The 22,092-nt window shown below is 41.0% G+C and overlaps 2 protein-coding genes across 4 annotated transcripts in view; both read left to right on the forward strand.

Moving 5' to 3' along the window:
• Nucleotides 1-22,092, forward strand: part of LOC308079209 (epoxide hydrolase 1-like) — a 526,014-nt gene that overhangs the window by 148,727 nt on the left and 355,195 nt on the right. The gene's annotated exons all lie outside the window — the stretch shown is intronic.
• LOC308082477 (myc box-dependent-interacting protein 1-like) lies at nucleotides 1,496-22,090 on the forward strand. Of its 3 annotated transcripts, none has more exons than XM_080424233.1 (14): nucleotides 1,496-1,707; nucleotides 3,904-3,984; nucleotides 6,374-6,428; nucleotides 8,550-8,644; nucleotides 9,050-9,145; nucleotides 10,549-10,656; nucleotides 13,370-13,455; nucleotides 14,598-14,673; nucleotides 15,273-15,355; nucleotides 18,072-18,330; nucleotides 18,930-19,144; nucleotides 19,521-19,749; nucleotides 19,936-20,028; nucleotides 21,185-22,090. In XM_080424233.1, exons 1-14 carry the CDS (start codon nucleotides 1,600-1,602, stop codon nucleotides 21,296-21,298), a joined length of 1,698 nt encoding a protein of 565 aa, XP_080280359.1. In that variant the 5' UTR covers nucleotides 1,496-1,599; the 3' UTR covers nucleotides 21,299-22,090. The 3 variants fall into 3 exon arrangements, with proteins under 3 accessions (XP_080280359.1, XP_080280357.1, XP_080280358.1); XM_080424231.1 differs by having other exon boundaries at nucleotides 1,497-1,707; nucleotides 18,072-18,355; nucleotides 18,925-19,144; XM_080424232.1 differs by having other exon boundaries at nucleotides 1,497-1,707; nucleotides 18,075-18,355; nucleotides 18,925-19,144.

The raw sequence follows: 22,092 nt of genomic DNA on the forward strand, positions 1-22,092 counted from the left end.
GGCTATAGCATAACAGTCAGTCCACTCCACCATTAACCCCCTTTGGCTATTTGAAAATAGCCAATCTTCAAGCTCAGTGCCTTGTAATGCGTTGTGAGCTTGTAGATCTGATATTTTCCTTTTTTTCTTTTTTTAATTGAAACATTTGGAATATTTACAAAAATATATTATAAAAAATAATAATAAAATATTTTAACAAGATCTCGCATGGGGTACTTGGCACACATATTTTCAGATGGGGGTCCGTGGCCAAATACATATTAATTTGAGGGGCCTTGACATGAAAAAGTTTGAGAACCACCGCTCTATATGGAGCTTTTATTTTGAAATGTTGGTGTGTGTGCGTGCGTGCGTGCGTGCCCATGCCCGTGTGTGTGTCATCGCTCCACCCTCCCTCCTCCCCTATCCGCCAGCGTTGCCATGTCTGCTTATTATAAGCAACTTTGGGCTTGTTTTTCTGTAAAGTTGCTTGTAAATATTAGTTGTGGGTTGCGTTTTTTTGGGCCTGTTTCTAAAAGTGTAGTTGCTTATTTGAGCTTGTTTCCTAATGTTGTTTAAACCTGCTTATGACACAACTAGCATTCCACACAATTTTCAAGACAAGTACCCCCAAATTAATAGTTATTTGTCCACGGACTCCCCTATATATATTCTATATTATGCCTGATATAGGCCTACCAGATTTGTGTTAAGGGGGTTAAATATTAAAAAATATTTCACGAATGTGACGCGTTGTGAGCTTGTAGATCAGCTATTTTCAAATAGCCATGAATGTGCTATAAAGTGCATTAAAGTGCTCGCGTAGCGGTAGCTCCAATCGGAACCTCTCCCTCCGCTGTATAGCTCCGAGATGAGGTTCCTCGTTTGTCGGTGCCGTTTGTCCGCACATTTTCCACTTTACATGTTTCTTACCCCTTTCTGCACATCGTATCCAAAACGTAAAGGTTTTCTGAAATGCTCTCAGATGTTTGACATTTTAACGTACAATAAAATCTATCCAACGAGTTGAAAAAAGCGTTTAAATCGCTTCTCTCCTCAGCCGGTTCCATAATATTATGCATTAGAATATGCGATTCAACATTTGACCAGTAGGGCCCGGGAATCAGTAATGTTATCTCTACGGGCGCAACTTCTGGGTCTTAAAAACATTTAGGAGAGAAGCTATTTAAACGCTTCTTTCAACTTGTTGGATAGATTTTATTGTACGTTAAATTTTCAAACATCTGAGAGCATTTCAGAAAACCTTTACTTTTTGGATACGATGTGCAAAAAGGGGTAAGAAACGTGTAAAGTGGAAAATGTGCGGAAACTTTTCGCTCAAACGCCACCGGGCCACGTAGGACCTCATCTCGGAGCTACATAGCGGAGGGAGAGGTTCTAAATGGGGCTAGCGTAGCGGTAGCATGTCGCATCTTTTGGGCTTGTTTTCATAGACCTGGTTGCTTATTTCTCTCACACAGTCTGGTAACACTGCTATCCGCCCTTGTGAGTTCAATTGAACCGAAGTGAACCAAACATCACATCAGTGTGGTTCCGTTTGACAAGAAGAAGCTGAAGTGACTCGCAGAAAGAACAAGTTGAGAAACAAAGTGTAACATCATGGCATCAGAGAACATCAACAACAGCAGGACGGGTCCTAACCTCCAGCAGGGAGCAGGGATCTTCGCCAAACGGTTCCAGAAGTCACTCAATCGAGCCCAGGAGAAAGTAAGTTTAAACTTTATACTTTCAGTGGTGGAAAGTAACTGAGTAGATTTACTCAAGTGCTGTACTTAAGTACAGTATAATAATTTATAAAATAACCAATATTCAATACTTTCACTTCTACATCTCAGAGGCAAATATCGTACTTTTTACTCCACTACAATTATTAGAAAACTTTACTTATTACTAGTTACTTTGTAGATTTCGATTATTATTACAAAACATACATTAACCACTTTAGCCCTATATACATTTCGGCCATTCGAAAATATTTTCAAAATATTTTTAGACATTTTATACATTGTGAAATGGGACATTCCGTATGAGTACTTTTACTTTTGCTACTTCAAGTACATTTTGATACCAGTACTTTTGGACTTTTACTCAAGGTACATTTTGAATTCTGGACTTTTACTTGTAACAGAGTATTTCTACATTGCAGTATTGATACGTTTACTTAAGTAAAACATTTGAGTATTTTTTCCACCACTGCTCAAACTCTGAAAATAGCGGATTTACAAGCCCATACATGGATCGACTATTTTTGGCAAGTGAGAAAACTATCATCATTTATGACAACAACACAAACAATGATGGGCTTTAACACACTATAACTGGGGGTTGTTTGTGTTGAACTGTTTTGGATCATTGGCACAGCTGAGCTTGTTGTGTCTTTAAACATTTGTGACATCTTCATCCATTTAAAATTTGGATTACACTTTTGCTTTACTACTGTTTTGTGACTAGATTAGTGTTCTGGCCACTCGTCTGTCTGTCTGCCTGCCTGTCTACAACAGTATCTATCGTGTGTGTGTGTGTGTGTGTGTGTCTCCCTCTCTCTATTCTATGGTCTCTCTCTCTCTCTCTCTCTCTCTCTCTCTCTATACTACTCTCTCTCTGTGTGTGTGTGTGTGTGTGTGTGTGTGTGTGTGTGTGTGTGTGTGTGTGTGTGTGTGTGTCTCTCTCAATATATATATATATATATATATATATATATATATATATATATACACATCAATAAAAGAAATACTGCATATAACGTGTTTTTCCAGTCTCTGGCTGACTGTACAATATAACAACATGTTGCAACTTCCTGAGTCTGCATTTTACTTCCCGTCATCACAGCTGCACCTCCTGCAGCCACTGATTGTGGTTTACTGGTCTGTAGGGTTGCCAAGGTAACATATTTCTATCATGGAGGCAGTCATCAACATGATAATGTCAGCTTTTGACAGCTTTTAGAAGAAAATCCATATGAAGATCCAAATCTTCATATCTCGGACCCCAATATGAGACATTTTTGTATTGTTATTGGTTGTTATTGGTTGATAGATTGAATACTTTAATAACAGATTGCAAAACGTGCAGTGGTACGGTTATGCAAGGAGGTTGAAAGCACAACACAAAAAGGCTCGTTTCCATTGTGGTCCTGTGTATTCAATTCATCAAGACATCTAATGACGTACAATAACATATGGGGGGGGGGGGGGGTCATTTCTGGTGCCAAGCTTAGAAGACATGTCTAGGACCAGTTGCAAATTGCAGACATAATTGGTCTGTCATTTGGTCCAGAATTCCTTTATTGTCCACATGTACTGTATGTATAGAGAGATTGTCTACCTGTCCTCTATGTATTGTAGGTATAGATATAACATCTATCTGTCTATCTACTGTATATATATATATATATATATATATATATATATATATATATAACATGAATACTGTATGTTCTCTTGTTGTATTTTGTTGTACATGTAATTATGGTGAAGATTAACTATCGGTCATCGACTGTATCTGGGACTGGGACCCCCCTCAGGCCCATGTTGAGAATCACTGTTGAGTGCTTGTTTGACTGCAGTGTCATCTCTTCAGGCTTATAGAACATACCATAAACAAGTTCTTAAACACTAGTATGTAAAGATCAGGTCCTGTGCCAGGGAAGATTTGTCTGAATGTTTTGAAAATGGCAGATCTACAAGCTCACAGCGTGTTTTGTGAGGCAATGCATTGTGAGCTTATAGATCTGCTGTTTTCAAATAGCTGAAGTATAAAATAGGATTTAAAGTGTTTAAACCTCTTTATGCTGGGGACCCCCTGGAACCTCCTTCAAGTACCCCTGGACCCACTCTGCCATAAACCATCAGTCCTGTTACGCACGTACGTGACTTCTCACAGCTGACCTTCTCTCTCATACAGGTCCTCCAAAAACTGGGGAAAACCATGGAAACCAAGGATGAACAATTTGAACAGTGTTTCCTCAACCTCAACAAACAGCAGGTATCTGTACTAAAACATGACATGAGCCTTTCTTCATGTAGCATTGCATCGCTACACAGTGAAATCCTCAGTGTTCATCTAATGTGACCAAATGCAATTACAATTACCATGTGGGCATTTAGCAGACTCTCTGATCCAGACCCTAGAATTATAGATCAGACTAGAGCAGTGGTTTTCAACCCTATTCATATCAAGGTCCATTATTTATTTGGCATTTGAGCCACAGACCACTATATGAGCCACGCCCATGGACCCCCATTTGATGAGATTTAGACTCTCAGACCCAAGACTTAGAATATTTTGTTATCGTTGGATAAGATTTTGTCCACAATTCCATGCTGTATTGATGTTGGTAGCATAGGAGAGATAACAAACGTTGATCAAAATAATAATTATTTAATTAAGTAATGCAGATGTTTAACAATAATGTAACTCTTGAGAGTGTAAAATGAAACCGGGTCCATTTGGTTTCATTTTACACTCTAAAGAGTTAAAGCTGTAATAAGGATCCATTTGGTTACCAACTCTCCATCATTTAGCTGGGGACCACCTGGAACCCCTTCAAGGACCACTGGTGGTCCCCTAACCACTGGTTGAGAACCACTGGACTAGAGTAAGCACACATTCTAGAATAGAAAACAAGAAGGTAAATGGTCACTGAAGTAGAGTGCAGAGAGAATAATGTAGTCAAAACAAGACCAGGAGACCTGGTTCTGCCAGACCCAGAATAAATTCCTAGTACTTTATAAGGACTTCGTATGACGGACTTCGTATGACGTGTCAGCCTGTGTCCCTTTTATGCCCATGTATGGAGAAGAAAGGGTCCCTTTTATACAGCCGGTCTTTTTCGCCCATGTATGGACGAAAGGGGGCAGAGCCTCATGTAGGCCGACCCTCTGGGTCTGGCAACTAGGATACCAGGTAAACAATGAACCTAGCATCTGTCTAAACAACATGCTGTATAAAACCAAATGGACACATTTGGTTACATCTGTGTGCACAGATGGATAAATATACACTGAGGATTTTACTGTGTAAGGTCTAGGCCGGCAACTTTGAAACGTCATGTCTCGGAACACCCACATTAGGCCATGGACCCCCATTTCAAATGATTCTGATATGAAAAGATGACTTTGGTTTAAATTAAATTGTCTAAAGTCAGACATTGTGAATAAGCAATAGATTCAGTGATACTAAAACATTGTTAGAATAGTCACTCTCATATGATTAGAATTGTAATAATCCCATGTGAATTGAATTATAATTCATTATACTACTCATCATTTGGCTGAGGACCTCTGGAACCCCCTCAAGGACCCCTGGGAGTCCCTGGACCCCACTTTGAAAACCTCTGGTCCCGGTTCAAGCATAGAGAGTATGAACATTCATTGTTGCATTCAAAGTTATCGGCAACTGTTGTCACCAGGATTCAAATTGAAGTCACATTGTGTCACATTGAAAAAGCTCTTATCTGCCCGGCCTCATTCACCCTCAGAAAAACAGAACAAACGCTTCTCAAACAAGCATGTTTAGTCTAACAATGACACTGTCATTTGGTTTTAGAGGTCAAGCTGCAAGCTCAGCGAATCCATGTAGCTCTGACAACTGGATTTGTTGTTGTTGTTTTCATGAGAAACTGCTCAATCAGTTTTCTTATGTGATGTGTTGTGTCTTTTCCTTTCTACATGTGTTGTGTCTATTCTGACAAAGCATCAGGAAACTGGAGATCATCAATATTTTGATGGGGAAATCAAATAAAATCCTTAGTGTTCATTTATCACCATACACATTAAAGCTCAATTTATACTCCATCGTATGAAGGCGTTGCTTGCTGAAATGACATGACAGATCTGGCAAGCAACACCGTCGTACTATATTGAGTGTAAAGGCTTTACTAGGCTTTACTGTAATGGTGTTTGGTAGTAACATGTTCTTTTACTCTGGTTCCATATAATTTGACATTACATTAACAACCCCTTATAACATTATAAGGGGCTGTGTCCACTGAGTTGTTTTTTCCCCTGTGTGCAGCGTATATTTTGAATAGTTTTCAATGGGAGCACCATGTATTTACACCATGCTAGAAACACCAGCAGCATGACCAGGCACCGATTGTCTTTTCTGCTCTGCGCGTTCACATCTGGTGTTTTTATCTAGTCACAGAGAGAAATATTTTCAACTCTGGGCGTTTGGAAGAAAGCACAAACAAAATACTTTGTTGGACACACGGCCTAAGGAAGGACTTTACTGTGTAGTTGCTAGTTTTTTATATAATGTCAAATTAGATGGAACCAGAGTTAAAAGAAGGACAAGACATGTTGAACTATTTTATCTCGCAGTAACTCAGGTTATTTAGTCTAAACCTAGTTCTCCATTCTTCCCCACACAGGTCGATGGAAGCAAGTTACACAAAGACGTCAGAGCCTACTTTAATGCAGTCAAAGGTAGGTTCACACAACTCACTACTTTACTAGGTAGGTAGGTTCACACAACCCACTAATTACTGTAGTCAAAGGTAGGTTCTCAACTCACTACTTATGTAGTCAAAGGTAGGTTCTCAACTCACTACTATGTAGTCAAAGGTAGGTTCTCAACTCACTACTTATGTAGTCAAAGGTCACTACTTGTGTAGTGAGTCGCAGATTATTTATTGTAAATATTTCTTGTTTTTCATACCAGTAACCTGTAAGCTGATTGTATGACGTTCTGCATAGTAGTGTATATCTGTCTTTTTTCTTAAATGTCATCATGATTTGAGTGTGCAGGGATCTCATTTTAAATAAGCCGCTGTGCTTTTTTGAGCGATCCAGTTTAGAGGACCTATCATTGTAAATTGTACTTCCCTGTACTGTTTCCATGTCTTTTCTAAATAAAGTATTCAATCAATGTAGTCAAAGGTAAGGTTCTCAACTCACTATATCAAAGGTAGGTTTTCAATGTAAAACTTGGCCCCACTGAAGATATGTGCCAAAAAAAATCAATGACAGATGGATTAGTGGAAGAAACTGATACATTTGTAGACTCTGTTAAACTACTTAAGCCCTATATACTTTGTCGTATAGGACAAATAGCCAATCTACAATCTGTTATTATTTGAAGAAATGTTTTATTTATTTTTTTACTTTGAAAAGTTTTGAAAATGTTCACTTAGGCTAGAATGACTTGCCCAAAATAGGGACGTCAGCTTGGAACTGGTTTTAAAAGTTCAAACGGTTACACACATTCTCTGCTGTAACACTAAAAAAAACAACACTGACAGTGAGAGTTTTCTGATGAGTGAGAAATCTTCTCTGCGGGCTGCTCAGGAGAGAAAGTGAAGAAGGAAGTGGCTAGTGTCTAATTTTAGAGGATGTGCTGTCTTTTGCATTTCTGGCTGACAGAGACATAGATGGATGAGAGGTTGATAAATATAAACATACTGTAAAATCAAAATGGAAGACAGGAGGTTGGGCTAACATGATATCAGTACCATAATCCTGACCTACCTCAAAAGCTATTTGCCCCCCAGTTTGATATGGCTGCATTAGGCCACAGACCTGGATAAGGATAATTCCTTTTAACAGGACGTTCATGAAAGTCCTTGCGGGCTTGTTTCCAATGAGGGCCTGTGAGCTATTAGGGGTTAAGAGTCTTGCTCAGGGACAAATTTCATTTCATCGATACATATGCTGGCGTGGCCTGGAATCGTACCTGGGGCAACCAGGGCCGCTGGCTCCCTAGGCGGGCTCACTAACCACTCAGCTATGACCTCCATTTGATATTATTTGTATCTCTGGGACCCCAATCTACACTTTAAACCGATATCCACAGTGTTATTTTAACTCAGAGAGTGTACAAATGGAACCAAATGGACCAGTACATTCTGAGTTACAGACCCTTGGAGGCCCATTTGGTTCCTCGAAACTCTCAATCGTTTAGCTGCGGACACCCTGGAACCCCCCCAATGGACCCCTGGGGAGTCCATGCAACCCACTTAGAGAACCAGTGCCCTAATTGTTTTATGACCAATGTTGCATGTTTCTCTGGGTGAAATTAATCAGAATAATGTTTATTGCGAGGTATGTCTCAGTGAGGAAGGTGCATTATGCTGAACTAGGTCGATGCCCATTGGGAACATATGCCCCTCCGGTTATGTTGTACCTGCTGTCAGAGTACTTTGTCCAGTACCCATTATCACAGTACAGACCGATGCAGAGATATTTCTGGACGACCACCGATCCGGCACATCACTCCCTTGTGTCCTCTGCGATATACCCGCCTAGTTTGAAGGCCGGACGGACGGTTCCCAAGATATGTGGGGGACAGACAGACAGTCAGAGATTATGTGCATTTATAGAGAGATAGCAACTGTATAGAAACATTTCAGTTATTTACAATTATTGTCACACACAATCTAAACATAAGCAACAATATAAAGATAGAGGGGTTAGCAGAAATGTCTAGAAACTATATCAAATGTACACTATGCAATATCATATAGTGATATTGATGAAAGTGATATTGATGTTGATGATCAAATTGATAGGTTACTGATTTAAGTCTAATCATTAAATATCTTTCCCCAGCGATGCATGAATCATCTAAACGTCTGTCAGAGACATTGAGAGACGTCTACGAATCTGACTGGAATGGAGGAGAAGACCTGTCTGTCATCATGGAGGTGTGTGTGTGTGTGTGTGTGTGTGTGCGTGTTTGTGTATTTGGTGGAAATGCAGTCTAGATCTTCTCATTAATTAGATGCCAGATTTTTATTTAATTACATATTTGTCGAGACTTAGACATCAATAACCGATGTTTTGACCATTGAACATTTTTTAATCAATATGAAGGAGGTGTTGGTGATATCTTTTGATTAAAACTAAGTGTATATCGGTTGGCCAATAGAATGAGCAGGAACCTTGAGGAAGTCATGTACTGTATTATATTTGCTTAAAGATGTGTCAAACTTGAACCCTAGCATGCAGAGATTTGGTTTAGATTAAGATAAATTGGTACAGAGCCAAATCAGCTCTGTTTCACTAATATAGGGTTCAAAGTGATGCTAACTGGTAATGTTGTCTTGCAGAGTGAGGACTTGTTATGGAACGATTATGAGGAGAAACTAACTGACCAGATTGTTCGCACCATGGAGAACTACACAAGTCAGTTCCCAGAAGTCAAGGTAGCGTGATCATTTTCTTTTTCTGTCCAGTGTTGATTTTTATGTTTTAGAATATCATAGATTTAATTAGCCACGCATGGAGGCATTTGACTTCGGCTTCCCTGTGGCTGGATTAAAACAGACAGGATACAACAATGACACAATAAAACACCTTAAAGGTTATATGACATTCATTTCCACTTTTTTATTATGTTTTTTGGGGGGTGTTATGACCCAAAAATATTATAGGCTGAAAAGTAATCTGTGATTGGCCCCTGGACTTTGATGTCACAGTCTATTAATCCCGCCCCTCCCCTATCATTCCTTTGGGGGGGGGGGGGGAGGGGTGGAACAGAGGCGATGATTGGCAGTCAAAATCCGCGACACCCGCAGGCAAAGATTATTTTTTTCATAGCAGTTGAAAAGGCTTTAGAAATCAGAGAGAAAAAATCCTGCAATGGATCACTGGAGTGGATTTTTCAGTTAAAACCTTTAATACACGCTTGAAGGACCATGATAAATACTTTTAATGTGTTGTAAAACTGAATGTCATGAAACCTTTAATGAGACATAAAACCTGACTACAGTACACATTCCAGTTATTAAATGTACTTGAATGTAGCTTTTTACATTTTGTCCTTTGCTAAGACCCTCCCTAAAACGTCCACCATCCAATCCTACATTAGCAACCGTAACCGTGTGGGGGAGGCCTGTCAAGCTTTCAGCACAAGATAAATCACTGACGCAGTGTGCATATCGTAGCTGTCGGGTAGAAACCTTGTATCTCCATATTTCATCTTTTCATCATCATGTCATTTGTAGTGCCCTATTTTAAACTGACAGTGTCGTGCGAAAAGAGACAATCTACAAGTTAGGAGCTTGTAGATTGGCTATTTTCACTATTTCTGAAAGATTTTGTTACAAAAAGTAACTTTTTGGAGATACAAGGCTGCGGCCCGACAGCAACGATATGCAATGTGCTAGTCCGACAGTAGATACCCTCAAAGTTTAGAGGGCGTGCGTGTTGTGTTTCCCCCTTTTTTTCCGAAGCCAAATACACGAGAGGAGAAATGTTGGATATAGATTAAACAGTGTGGAAGACCTCACTCACAGCTTAATCCATCCAAGATCAACAAACACTCTCTCTCGCTTTCTCTCTCTTTCCACACAGTGCACTCGTGGCAGTGTGCACTCGCTAAAACCAAACAATGCTTTCCGCTTTCCGCTTACCATGCTCTGTTCCTGACAGATTGGCACTGAAAAAACTATGACCATGTGGACACACACACACACACACACACACACACACACACACACACACACACACACACACTCTGACACACAGACACTAATTTGGAATCTCTGACTGTTTAAGGTTGAGTTTAGGAGTCATTTCAAGAAAGTGATTGTGCCCTTTTTTCCAGGAGCGTGTGGCCAAACGTGGTCGCAAACTAGTGGACTATGATTCAGCCCGCCACCACTTGGAGGCGCTGCAAAGTGCCAAGAAAAAAGATGATGCCAAAACAGTCAAGGTAATTTAGTTACTCTATGCAAAACTTACAAAACAACATTAAGAAAAAAACATCGTCTATAGCCGCCAGTGCCAGCAATTTTCGAGTGTTTTCACTCACCTTTGAAAAATTATTGAATATTATTCTTCACAGCTATCGACCCGCCGATCACTTTAAGAGACGTAGTGGTTGACTCGTAGACTCGGAGAAAATAATTTGTGCCTCCGCGATCGTCCATTCCATAGTTGTGGGCAGTTGAATGAGGGGTGGTTTTCCCCCAAAGCAACAGAAAGCAGAGAAAAAGGCTTCTTTTTTTTTTTACGGAAGTGGACGTGGTGTTTTTTTTTGTGATCACATGGTTTTGCTGCTTCTGTGCCTCTGAGGGACTCGGATGGTGATTGCGGGTTGGCGAACAGCGCCATGTGGTCCATAGGTCAGCGGTCAGCCTATCTCCTGTTTCTGTAGCGTCAAGCAACTTGATATCGTTGCTGTATGGCAGAAACCAGCTAAAAAATTTAACCAATGAAAAGTATTAAAAAGTGCTTCTGACAAAACTAGCTTCTGACAAAACCAGCTGACTCCATTGGATCCTCAGCCCTGGCTTGCGTTAGGGGAGGGGGGGTCCCCTTAGCCATACTTATCAATGATGAACAAAACCTCTTTTTGTCATTTCCTGAAAAACTAACATTTTGGAGTTAGCTGGATTCTGCCGGACAGCAGAGATATACAAGCACAGTACATCCCTCTGGACATGACGCTATTATGTCACATGATGTAAAAGTACAAGCCCTGGACATGATGCTAGTATGATTTACAAGTACACTCCCTGGACATGACGCTAGCTAGTCTTAGGGACTTACCCACAATCCTACCCTTGATGCTGAGTGCCAAGCAGGGAAGCATTGAGTACGATTTGTTGTCTTTGGTATGACTCGGCCAGGGATTGAACCCTGACCTCCTAATCTGAGGGCAGACGCTCTAACCACCAGGCCATTGAGCTGGTCTTGCTGCTTATCTTTGATAAAGCTTTGACTGCGTGGTGCGTGGCACACACCAGTCCGCTGATTGTGAGCCAGGGACCACCATCCTGACTAAGAAGTAAACCTGGGGACCACTGTTGTGTTGGGTGGGGATTTGAGATTTGAGTTAGGATTAGATTACACAGAGTCTGTCTATTCTTGGCGATTGTGGTGGACACTATTAGCCAAGCTGTAAGCTCTGTGAACTCTGCCTGAGAACTCATCCAGAACATCACAAGGGCCTGTGTTTCATACATGTTTCTTCACAGAGTATGTGGATCTTAATGAGCTCATCCTCTTCTGTTGTAGTTAAGCTTGAAGTACTTTGGGAATTGAAGCACAAGCATCCTCAACTGACCACCGAACATATGAATGTGTTAAATTCTACTGTTTCTCATAGAACACGAATACCAACAGTAACAGTTGTGGTCTCTGTTTCTCCAAAAATAAAACAAAATAAAACTAGAAAAAGTGCTCCTCGGAGCACAGGTCTCCGCCAGGTCAGGTAGAATCGGCCTCCTGGTGGCACTATAACAGGCAAACATTTGGGGCAGAGGTTTGGAATTGGCATCCATGGAGTGTGTGTGCAAAGTTTCGCTGCGGTCAGGCCAACGGTGCCGGAGATTAGCTGTTCACAGACCGAAGGACGGGCGGACAGGGTGCAAAACATACTCTCTCGCCAAGCCTTCGGCTTGGCGGAGACAATAATGGGGGTGGGTGTTTAACTTTTCTACCGTATATTACTGAGGTTTGGTCTTACTAGTCAGAGACCACATTTAATACCTCTACGGACCACCAGTGGTCCATGGACCACCAGCTGAAAACCCCTGCTTTAGAGATACTGGGTTTTCAATGGTAAGCTTAAATAACACATGAACACATTTTGGGGAAGTGGGTCTGTAAGCATATAGGCCCCGGCTATTTTTAGGAATTGTCACCTGTGTGAAACACCCCAAATAGTGAGGTTAATGTGGTTACGGTGCGTCAGCTGTCCTGGAAGAGACCACTTCCTTCACTGTAGGGTCAAAAGGAACTCTCACAATGGTTGTGTTTTTCATTTATTGACATTTTGTCTTGCTGACATACTGTGTATGTCAAGTATGTCTTGCTGACATACTTGCTGACATAAAGTGATTTTTGTTGTTACAGTATTTTATTACATACAAAGGAGGGAAAAAAATCACACACCGGCTCCATACGCAGTAGCTTTTCCTCCTTTTTAAGATTGTTCCCGAAGGTCAGCACCTCACCAAACCCTTGGTGTGCGTTACCGTTCCTGCTACAATATATTGCATCCCATACAGGTATAAAGTAAACAACATTTCAGTTCCTCTGCATTGCAGCAGCAAGACAAAATGGCAAATAAATTGCAATAAAATAACAATATTATTCATACTAAATAAATATCAAAACTTTAATGCAATAGTTATTGAGTTGCTTTTGTTAGGTGTTGTGTGCATGGTTCCTATCTAGATGTCTATGGATGGATGGATAAATCAATCAATCGATGGACAGATATCTAAATCTACAATGATGATGCTAGGACAATGGACTCCATGATGGAGCTTATTATATTGTGGCACATAAAATAACTGAGAACACAAAATTGACTCTTTAGTGTCGTGAATCAGATGTTACATAGGGGTTTATTGTATTCATCTAATATAACTGTTAAAGTCAGTCATAGGGGTTTATTCCTCCCATCTTCCCACCAGGCGGAGGAGGAGTTCAATAAAGCCCAGAATGTCTTTGAAGAAATCAACAATGAGCTGAGAGAGGAGCTGCCGGTTCTCTATCAGAGGTAGAACATCACATCTTCTGTTCTCTATCAGAGGTAGAACATCACACATTGTTCTCTATCAGAGGTAGAACATCACATCTTCTGTTCTCTAACAGAGGTAGAACATTATACCTCTGATAGAGAACACATTGTTCTCTATCAGAGGTATAACATCACACATTGTTCTCTATCAGAGGTAGAATATCACATCTTCTGTTCTCTATCAGAGGTAGAACATCACACATTGTTCTCTATCAGAGGTAGAACATCACATCTTCTGTTCTCTAACAGAGGTAGAACATTATACCTCTGATAGAGAACACATTGTTCTCTATCAGTGGTTCTCCCCCCCACCACATGAGCATGGCCACATATCTAAAGCCCTATATATATATATATATATATATATATATATATATATATATATATATATATATATATATATACTCGTTTGACAAATAGCAAACATAGACGATCTACAAGCTCACAACGCGTGTATATTGCCTATTTAGCTGCTTTTGAAACCTTTTAAACAATGTTAATGTGCTCCACAATGATGTTACATCATAATGAATTTATTGTCACTTCCATAATGCACACTCAGCATACATGGGAGCAAAATGCCGTTCTCCTGTAACTCATGGTGCTTGTCACATTAAAAACAACAAATGTGGGATGCATGTGGAAGTTAGCTATGATTTTGTGAAACATGTTTAAAATGTTGGACTACCTCCAAAGAGACAAGGCCTCACTTGTTACTTAGGCTTGTTTTTCTTGGCCACAGTGTAACATATTTTGTAATTTAGATAGCATGTTATTTAAACAGATGCTACATGTAGGTTCATTGTTTACCTGATATCCTATAGTTTGTATGAACTAATGTACTGTATTGTTTAGGTGCACTACCTTGCTTAGTAAGTCGCTCTGGAGAAGAGTGTCTGCTAAATGCCTACTGTACATTGCACATTTTAATTGTAAATTTTCCCCCCTGTGATCTTAATGGCGTGCCCCCAAGCTGGGCCCAGACCCCAGATTGGCAACCACTGGAGTAGAACAATCACACCCTTTTCTGAGATCTCTTCATAATGCACAGATACTCACCAGGTATCTTGGGTTTATTTGGGTTCTAGTGTGCTCAGCCTAATTTGCTGTCCTTTCTGTAGTCGAATAGGTTGCTACGTGACTGTGTTCCAAAACATATCAAATCTGAGGGACGTCTTCTATAAGGAAATGAGTGTGGTAAGATAACATCCTCCTTCGCGTTGTTTATGTTACTGGTGTAAATGACTGTATTACGGTACTATGATTACACTGTGTTTTATATACCTAGTTTGAAAAGAAGGAGTCCTGCACACTGTCTTCACTTACGAAACTAGTTTGATTGTTGGACCGAAAAGTGTTTCTGTTTTCAATAAAAACAACTTTTGAAAGTGAAGACAGACTTCTCCTTCTTTTCATGTTGATTTCTTCCTACCCACCTGTCCTTGCAAGTGGTACGCAAGAGGACTCTTTCTACTGTATGTACCTAATTTGAACCAGTAGTGGTAATATTCTTACTATTGTGCTCATCTATGGCTGAATTAATAGAGGTTAAAAACCGTAGTGCCTTTTAGTGTTTGCGTGCGTGTACGCGCGTGTGCGTGCATGTTGCGACAGCTTGTGGTGAGATTGTGATTGTTGAGTGATAAATAGGTACATTTCTGTGACTCAGGCTAAACCTGTGTGTGTGTGTGTGTGTGTGTGTGTGTGTGTGTGTGTGTGTGTGTGTGTGTGTGTGTGTGTGTGTGTGTGTGTGTGTGTGTGTGTGTGTGTGTGTGTGTGTGTGTGTGCATTTTCAGCTGAACCATGAGTTGTACAACATAATGAAGAAACTGGAGACTCAACACTCAGGGAAAGCTTTCATCATCAAGGGTCTTAATAGGTAATAATTACACTTGACAATCTTTTATTTCTGCTGTGTGTGTGTGTGTGTGGTTACCCTTTTAGGGGCCGTGTCCACAGAGCGTGTTTTATGAGTGGAGGGGCGCTTTGGATATCATGTTCATATAGCGCTCATATGCTACGTTATTTAACACCTGCAACATTCAAACCGATCAATCATTGCTGTGCTCGAATGTCCTGATGTTATTAGCACAAATAGCTTAGCTGAAACAGTAAATATGAACTTCTCATGATTGAGATAATCGTCAAGTCGTAAATTACCAGGTTGTCAGACGCAGCCAGGAGGAGGGCACTCTCCAAAAGTTGAGCTGTTTCCTGCTTAAAGTCAGTGTCACGTCCCACAAGAATTCAAGTTGGCAAGAGTAATCCCTCTATTTAAAAAAGGAAGCAAACTAGATCCTGGCAACTATAGGCCTGTTTCCATCCTTTGTTCCATCTCAAAGGTTATAGAGCGATCAATCCAAGAACAAATCAACAGCTACCTCAGCGAGCGTAAACTGTTGTTTGAATTCCAATCAGGCTTCAGAACATCCCACTCCACTGACACATGCCTACTATATTTGACCGACTACATCAAACGTGAGGTAGACTCGGGCAAATACTGTGGCATGGTCATGCTGGACCTCCAAAAGGCGTTTGACACTGTAAACCACGCAATTCTACTTGATAAGCTGAGGGCGATTGGTTTTGATTGCACATCACTAAATTGGATGAGATCTTACTTGGAGGGTAGAGAACAAGTGGTTGACATCAACGGAACCATGTCCTCATCCCTCCCGGTGAGCTGCGGGGTTCCTCAAGGCAGCATTCTAGGGCCGTTACTGTTCCTTCTATACATTAACGACATGAATGCTGCCTGTAACTGCAAACTGTTCCTGTTCGCTGATGACTCGGCACTCCTGATCTCGGGTGAGGACAAGTTGCAAGTTGAGGAAGCTCTCAGCTCTGAACTCTCAAAAATCCGTACCTGGCTTACCGATAACAAACTGTCTCTACACCTTGGGAAAACTGAATCCATCCTATTTGGGACCAAACATTCCCTCAGTAAAATGAAGGTAAATGACTTCAAGGTCAAAGTCGATGACACAATCATCACTAGCAAAGAAGAGATTACCTATTTGGGATGTATTCTTGACAAATACCTGACAGGTGAATGCATGGCAACAAAGGTGGTCAAAGGAGTAAACCAGAGAACCAGATTTATGGGCAGAGTTTCCTCTTTTGTCAACCCTCAGGCCCTCAGGACCCTCTCAGGGGCCCTGATTCAGCCCCTTTTTGACTATGCCAGCTCCTCTTGGTACTCCAACACTTCAGTGTCACTGCAGACTAAGCTTCAAACCTCCCAAAACAAACTGATCCGACTACTTCTCGGACTGGGGCCCATGACCCACCTCTCTCCCACTCACTTTGCCAGCCTAGGCTGGCTCAGGGTGGAAGACAGGGTTAAACAACTAAAAATGGGTCTGGTCTTCAAAATTGTAAATGCAGATTTGCCCGATATGCCCCCTATACCCGCATATCTGTATAAATACCTCGAAAAAGTTAGTGACACCCACAGCCACGAAACTAGAGGGAGCGTAAACAACAATCTGGTACCACCCACCCATAAAACAAACATGGGCAAATTCTCCTTCTATAGCACAGCCACCAAGGAATGGAATAGTCTAACCCCATCCCTCAAAAAATGCAGTTAGCTGGGCTCATTCAAAACTAAAAACCCATCTTTCTGGAGGCCGAAAGAGGAGCTAGTACCAGTTTCCCTGTAGACAGACGACCCCCCCCCCCTCCTCTTTTTGTACATATTTTGTATTTCCTCATGCTTTTTTTGTATATAATTTTTATTTTCCATGCTTCCCCCCCCCTTTTTTTTGTACATATATTTTTTAAATGCTTTTTTTGTACATAGTGGTATTTTTTCTGTATTATCTGTATTTTCATGTTGATTTTTGAACTGTTTGGTTGCTACTATATATGTCTATGAAATTAACTCAAGGACCCCAACGGAAACAAGTCCGCAAGGACTTTTTTGGCCGGACCTTTTAGACAAAAGCATTATAAATGTAACTGTGTTGTTTTACATTCTTTTGCCTAATAAAAAATTCAATCAATCAATCAAAAGTGCCCAGGGCGTTAAGCCAAGAAACGGCGGGCGTCGGGAGCACTGAAGCGCTAGGAAGAGGAGTGCACCAGCGCATCTTTACCATGCAAATGCATGGCAGACTGGCACTGCCAGCTCAAAAGACGCGTCCCTTAAATGTTCATGAACGTTGACGTTTTGCCAAGATGGCAAAATGAAATGTTACTCTATACAAAAAAAACTGTCTGAGAAGGCACTGGTTCTCAACCAGTCCGGGGACCCTCAGGGGTCCTTAAGGGAGTTCCAGGGGGGTCCCCAGCTAAATTATTGATAGTTAGGAACCAAATGGACCCTTAGGCACCTGTAACACTTGAGAGCGTACAAATGGAACCAAATGAGGTTCCATTTGTACACTCTCAGTTAAAATAACACTGAGAAGTTTACAGTGTAAACTGGAGGTCCCAGATTAATAAAGAGATTAATAATGGCATCAAATGGCGGTCCGTGGCTAATGCATATCAAATTGTGGGTCGTTGAAATTTAAAAGGTTGAAAATCACTTGCCTTACTGCAGAATGTGAGTTACACCTTCCATGCTACTCATGTTTTGGCTTTTTCAGCAGCACCAGCAAGTCCAAAAATAGGAAGTCCCTGGTCATCTCCAACCCCATCCCTTGCAACACGGCCTTCCCGGCCGACCACATCAGCGTGCATTCCTCCACGGATACGTCTGGACCCTCTGCGCCCCGCTCGCACACTGAAGACATCTCAGAGGAGCCCGGCCTGCCGGAGCAGCAGGACGCCGCCAGCGCTACCGACGTCCCTGCCAAAGATGTCCCTGCCAAAGATGTCCCTGCCAAAGATGTCCCTGCCAAAGACGTCACCACATCCGATTCAGACCAAGGTTGTTAAAGTTTTGCGTTTTTTCATTAGTATCTTTAACCCAATTAATACCGATTCTACAAATGCCTTCTAAATCAGTAGTTCTCACACTTTCAAGATTTTTCAAAAATAGCAGATGTACAAGCTTGTATATCTGCTGTTTTTGAAAAGCAACTCAAAAATCTGAAATGACACAGATGCTTTCCCTATTTTAATGGGTTAAAGGTAGGGTAAGTGATATTGCTTTGTTAAAATAAGTGTTAAATAGCTCTATATTCTGATAGTAATCCTTGCTATAGTGATTGTCCAGTAACAGGAGTCTCCCTGTCTCTCCATCGCTTTAGAAAAGATAAAATGTATTTTCAGGTCATGATACCAATTAGAGATCTGTCCAATACAGGAGACAACATAAAGTGAAATTTTAAGTGATGACACAAAGAAATGAGCAGACAAAATTGGTGAATCATTTTGACTAGTTTCAAATAATTTATATATATATTTTTTACAACAGGGCAAAAAACGAATGTATTGGAAAATAAGGTCATTTCCACAAATGAGTGAAGTCTCGTATTTGTTTTAATCTTGATTCAGAGGAGCTCAGCTCCGGTGGTGCAGACACACCTAAGAGCCAGTCAGTGTGCGACAGCGAAAGCGGCGACAGGAGCACGGGCAGTCAGAACCCGGAGGACGCAGAGGAGGAGACCACCACCATCCACTCGGATGACTCCGGGGTGGGGGATCCGAGGTCGGAGGGCACAAATCAGGAAGTGATTGGCCCCTCTCAGTCTGAGGAATGCGACGTCCCACCAAGGTTATTGTAGTTTTGCAATTTTTCATTCGTTTTTATTTTGTTTTGGCTTTATGTTTTCAATTTGAGTTTGTCAAAGTGGGTTTTACTTTCGTCTTTTTTTTTTTAAAGACTTAGTTTTAGTTTTTATTGTAATATGGGGTAGGGGGCGAAATAAAAAACGGTTCAGGACGATTTTTTTGCATTGACCAACAGACTAAGCTGTTGCAGCTAAAATATTCGAAGACTTCATATCCACCCAAAACATGAAGCTTATGTATGAATTACTGACAAAGACAAAAACTTAAAAGGACATTTTCTATTTTTTATTTTTATTTCATTTTAGTTAACAAAAAAGTTTTTTGTTTATTTAACTATAAAAACCCTGCGTCCCACACAGCCTCGAGCAGCAGGAGAGCGCTGGTGATCCACCGCCCCAGAAGGCTAAGAGTACTAAGCCTCCACCGGTTCCTGCTCCACGACTCTCCTCCCGACCCTCAGAACGACGTTTAATCCCTGCTGCTGCTGAGGCCAGCCAGGTGGAAGAGAAGGAAGAAACTGCAGCGGAAGACCAGAGGATGAGTAACTGTGACGACTCTCTACAGAATCCGCCCGGCTTCCTTTACAAGGTACAATGATAGTAATCAGGTTGAACCACTTTCAGCCTGGCAAACAACCTATTTTGGGCATGCTATTATCGCTATTTGTCATGTGATCGTTGAATTCATAACCTGAGTTGAATTGGCAGTGATATAGGTTGATATTTCCACTTCTAGCTGGTCATTATATTGATGTGAGTTTGTATACACCACCAGGGTGTGGCGCAACAGAATCAAGCAGCATCAGAAGATGGCCTGTTGCAGTTTGAAGAGGGAGATGTCATCCTTGTGCTTGAAGACACTCATGAGGTTGGTGTGTTCAACATGTATAGTAACACTATTCATTAGAGATGCTCCAATCGATCGGCGAGCGACCGCGATGGGCCGATAATGCCTGTTTCGGCTTTGATCGGGACATTCCAATCTCAGGTAAATTCACCTGTGCCAAGGGAGACACAGGAGGAGAACTACTTGAACCCTAATATCCCTATATTCTGAGGGGAACTTTAGAAGAGGTAGAGTGTAGAGGGAAAAAGAGCAGACAAAGTGCAGAGCCTAGGTTCAAGTTGACTAAGTACTGAGAGTTTTAAATGTCTGATAAATACACTGATCACAGTGCTGTCAAACAAGTCTATGAAGCTATCTGTTGCAGATAAGGTTTCATCTGCAACACATTTTATACAATACGTAGTGGGGGTCCCTGCTTCATCTCTCCCTCAGCTAAGGGGCCCTTGACCTGAAAAACGTTGAAGACCCCTGCTGTACAGTAGACCCTCTCCCTCATGCTAAACTTAAAGTGACTTATAAGTTCCACTTCTCCCCAAAAGGACAACTTTATTTTCCATCCTGAGTGACAAGTCTAATTATTGCATTTTGGCTATGTGCAATAAATGCAAGCCAATGTTCAGAGGCATTGTCAGTATTTTAGTACTTAATTTCTTTAATTCATATTTCTTTAGTTGGCAATAATTCAACTGTAAGCCAGTGTTTGGTGACATATTGTCTTTTATTGCTACAAAATAAATGATAAAAACACATTCTACATTCATAAAAAATTATCAAAATAAAAATAGAAATGCCCTCCCACATGATCGGATCAGTGTTCGGTATCGGCTGATCAGACTTAGGTGATCGGTGATCGGCCCCAAAAAACCTGATCGGAGCATCTCTACTATTCATATATGTTCAACGTGCACATGGTAACGCGGAAGACCTGGGTCTTCCCTGTGGAAAGCCAACATCTTATCCACTAGCCTAAGCCTAAATTCCCCCTTAATCGGGGGAGATACAGGCTTTCATTGGTCATCAGGCGGAGGCTCTGAGCCACTACTGCTACACATACAAAGACTAATTATAATGCTGTTCAACATGCTCACTAAGACCATTCTTAATGATGTTTAACATGAACACTAAGACTTAGCCACCGTAGTTACTAATCATGCTGTTGTTTTGTTGGTTGGTGCAGCAGGAAGGCTTGGTGACGGGGCTCAGGGAGGAGAGCTGGAAACAGCATAGAGATGTTAAAAACCACTGTGGTGTCCTTATGGAGAAACTCATTCAACCACTGCACCAAGACTGACACACACACACACACACACACACACACACACACACACACACACACACACACACACACACACACACTGCACAAAGACTGAGGCAACATACACTCCATCCTGCTGTTGGTGACGCACACGCCCGCAGAGTGTGCTACACAGGATATGACTTCACGACTTGTTGGACAATGGCGATTGAGTCTTGGAACATTTGGATTGTAAGGGCTATCTGAATTGTTATGGAATGTTTGGTTTTATGTGGTATGCAGTATTCTGGTCTTGTTTGCGTCTTTATATGAAACACTGTGAAACAAAAGAATGTTGTTTTTTTTATACTGATTTTCATATTAAAGTTGAAATTAAAATAGGAGTGTATATAGTGTGTTGTATCATTGGTACAGAGGCTGATTAACATACATACACATAGTGGTCTAAATAAGCCTAGAAATCTGCTCTTGTCGAGTATGAATCATGCTTTAGATCCTGTGCTGTTTAGGAATACATGTTTTGCTGCTTCATTTCCTTTTGGGAGATGATTGATACGTTTGATAATTTAACAATGTATGTTAACCACATTTTAACTATACATTATTATTACATTACATTATTATTATTCTTTCAAAGACATTATGAAATGGCTTTTTTGCAGAAGCGTGTTCTGCTGCTGGCTATAGCACATTTATTGCTTGTTTTTCACCTCAAATATTTCCCCTTTTTATTGTATTGAAGACAAGCCAACAGTACTGTGTCAGTATAATTTTCCCCAGCGAAGCTACTCTGAGGTAAGCCTACAACCATCAGCTGAATCAGCATCTTC

Source organism: Gymnoscopelus braueri (genome assembly GCF_963280865.1).
Source record: "Gymnoscopelus braueri genome assembly, chromosome: 3".
Lineage (NCBI taxonomy): Eukaryota > Metazoa > Chordata > Actinopteri > Myctophiformes > Myctophidae > Gymnoscopelus > Gymnoscopelus braueri.

What these genes read in the sequence shown, in the direction of transcription:
- LOC308082477 (XM_080424231.1), top strand. Translation starts at nt 1,600, where the DNA reads ATGGCATCAGAGAACATCAACAACAGCAGGACGGGTCCTAACCTCCAG. An exon ending in ACCTGTCTGTCATCATGGAG is followed by an intron (nt 8,645 to 9,049) that starts GTGTGTGTGTGT and finishes GTTGTCTTGCAG; the next exon opens with AGTGAGGACTTGTTATGGAA. An exon ending in ATCATCAAGGGTCTTAATAG is followed by an intron (nt 15,356 to 18,071) that starts GTAATAATTACA and finishes TGGCTTTTTCAG; the next exon opens with CAGCACCAGCAAGTCCAAAA.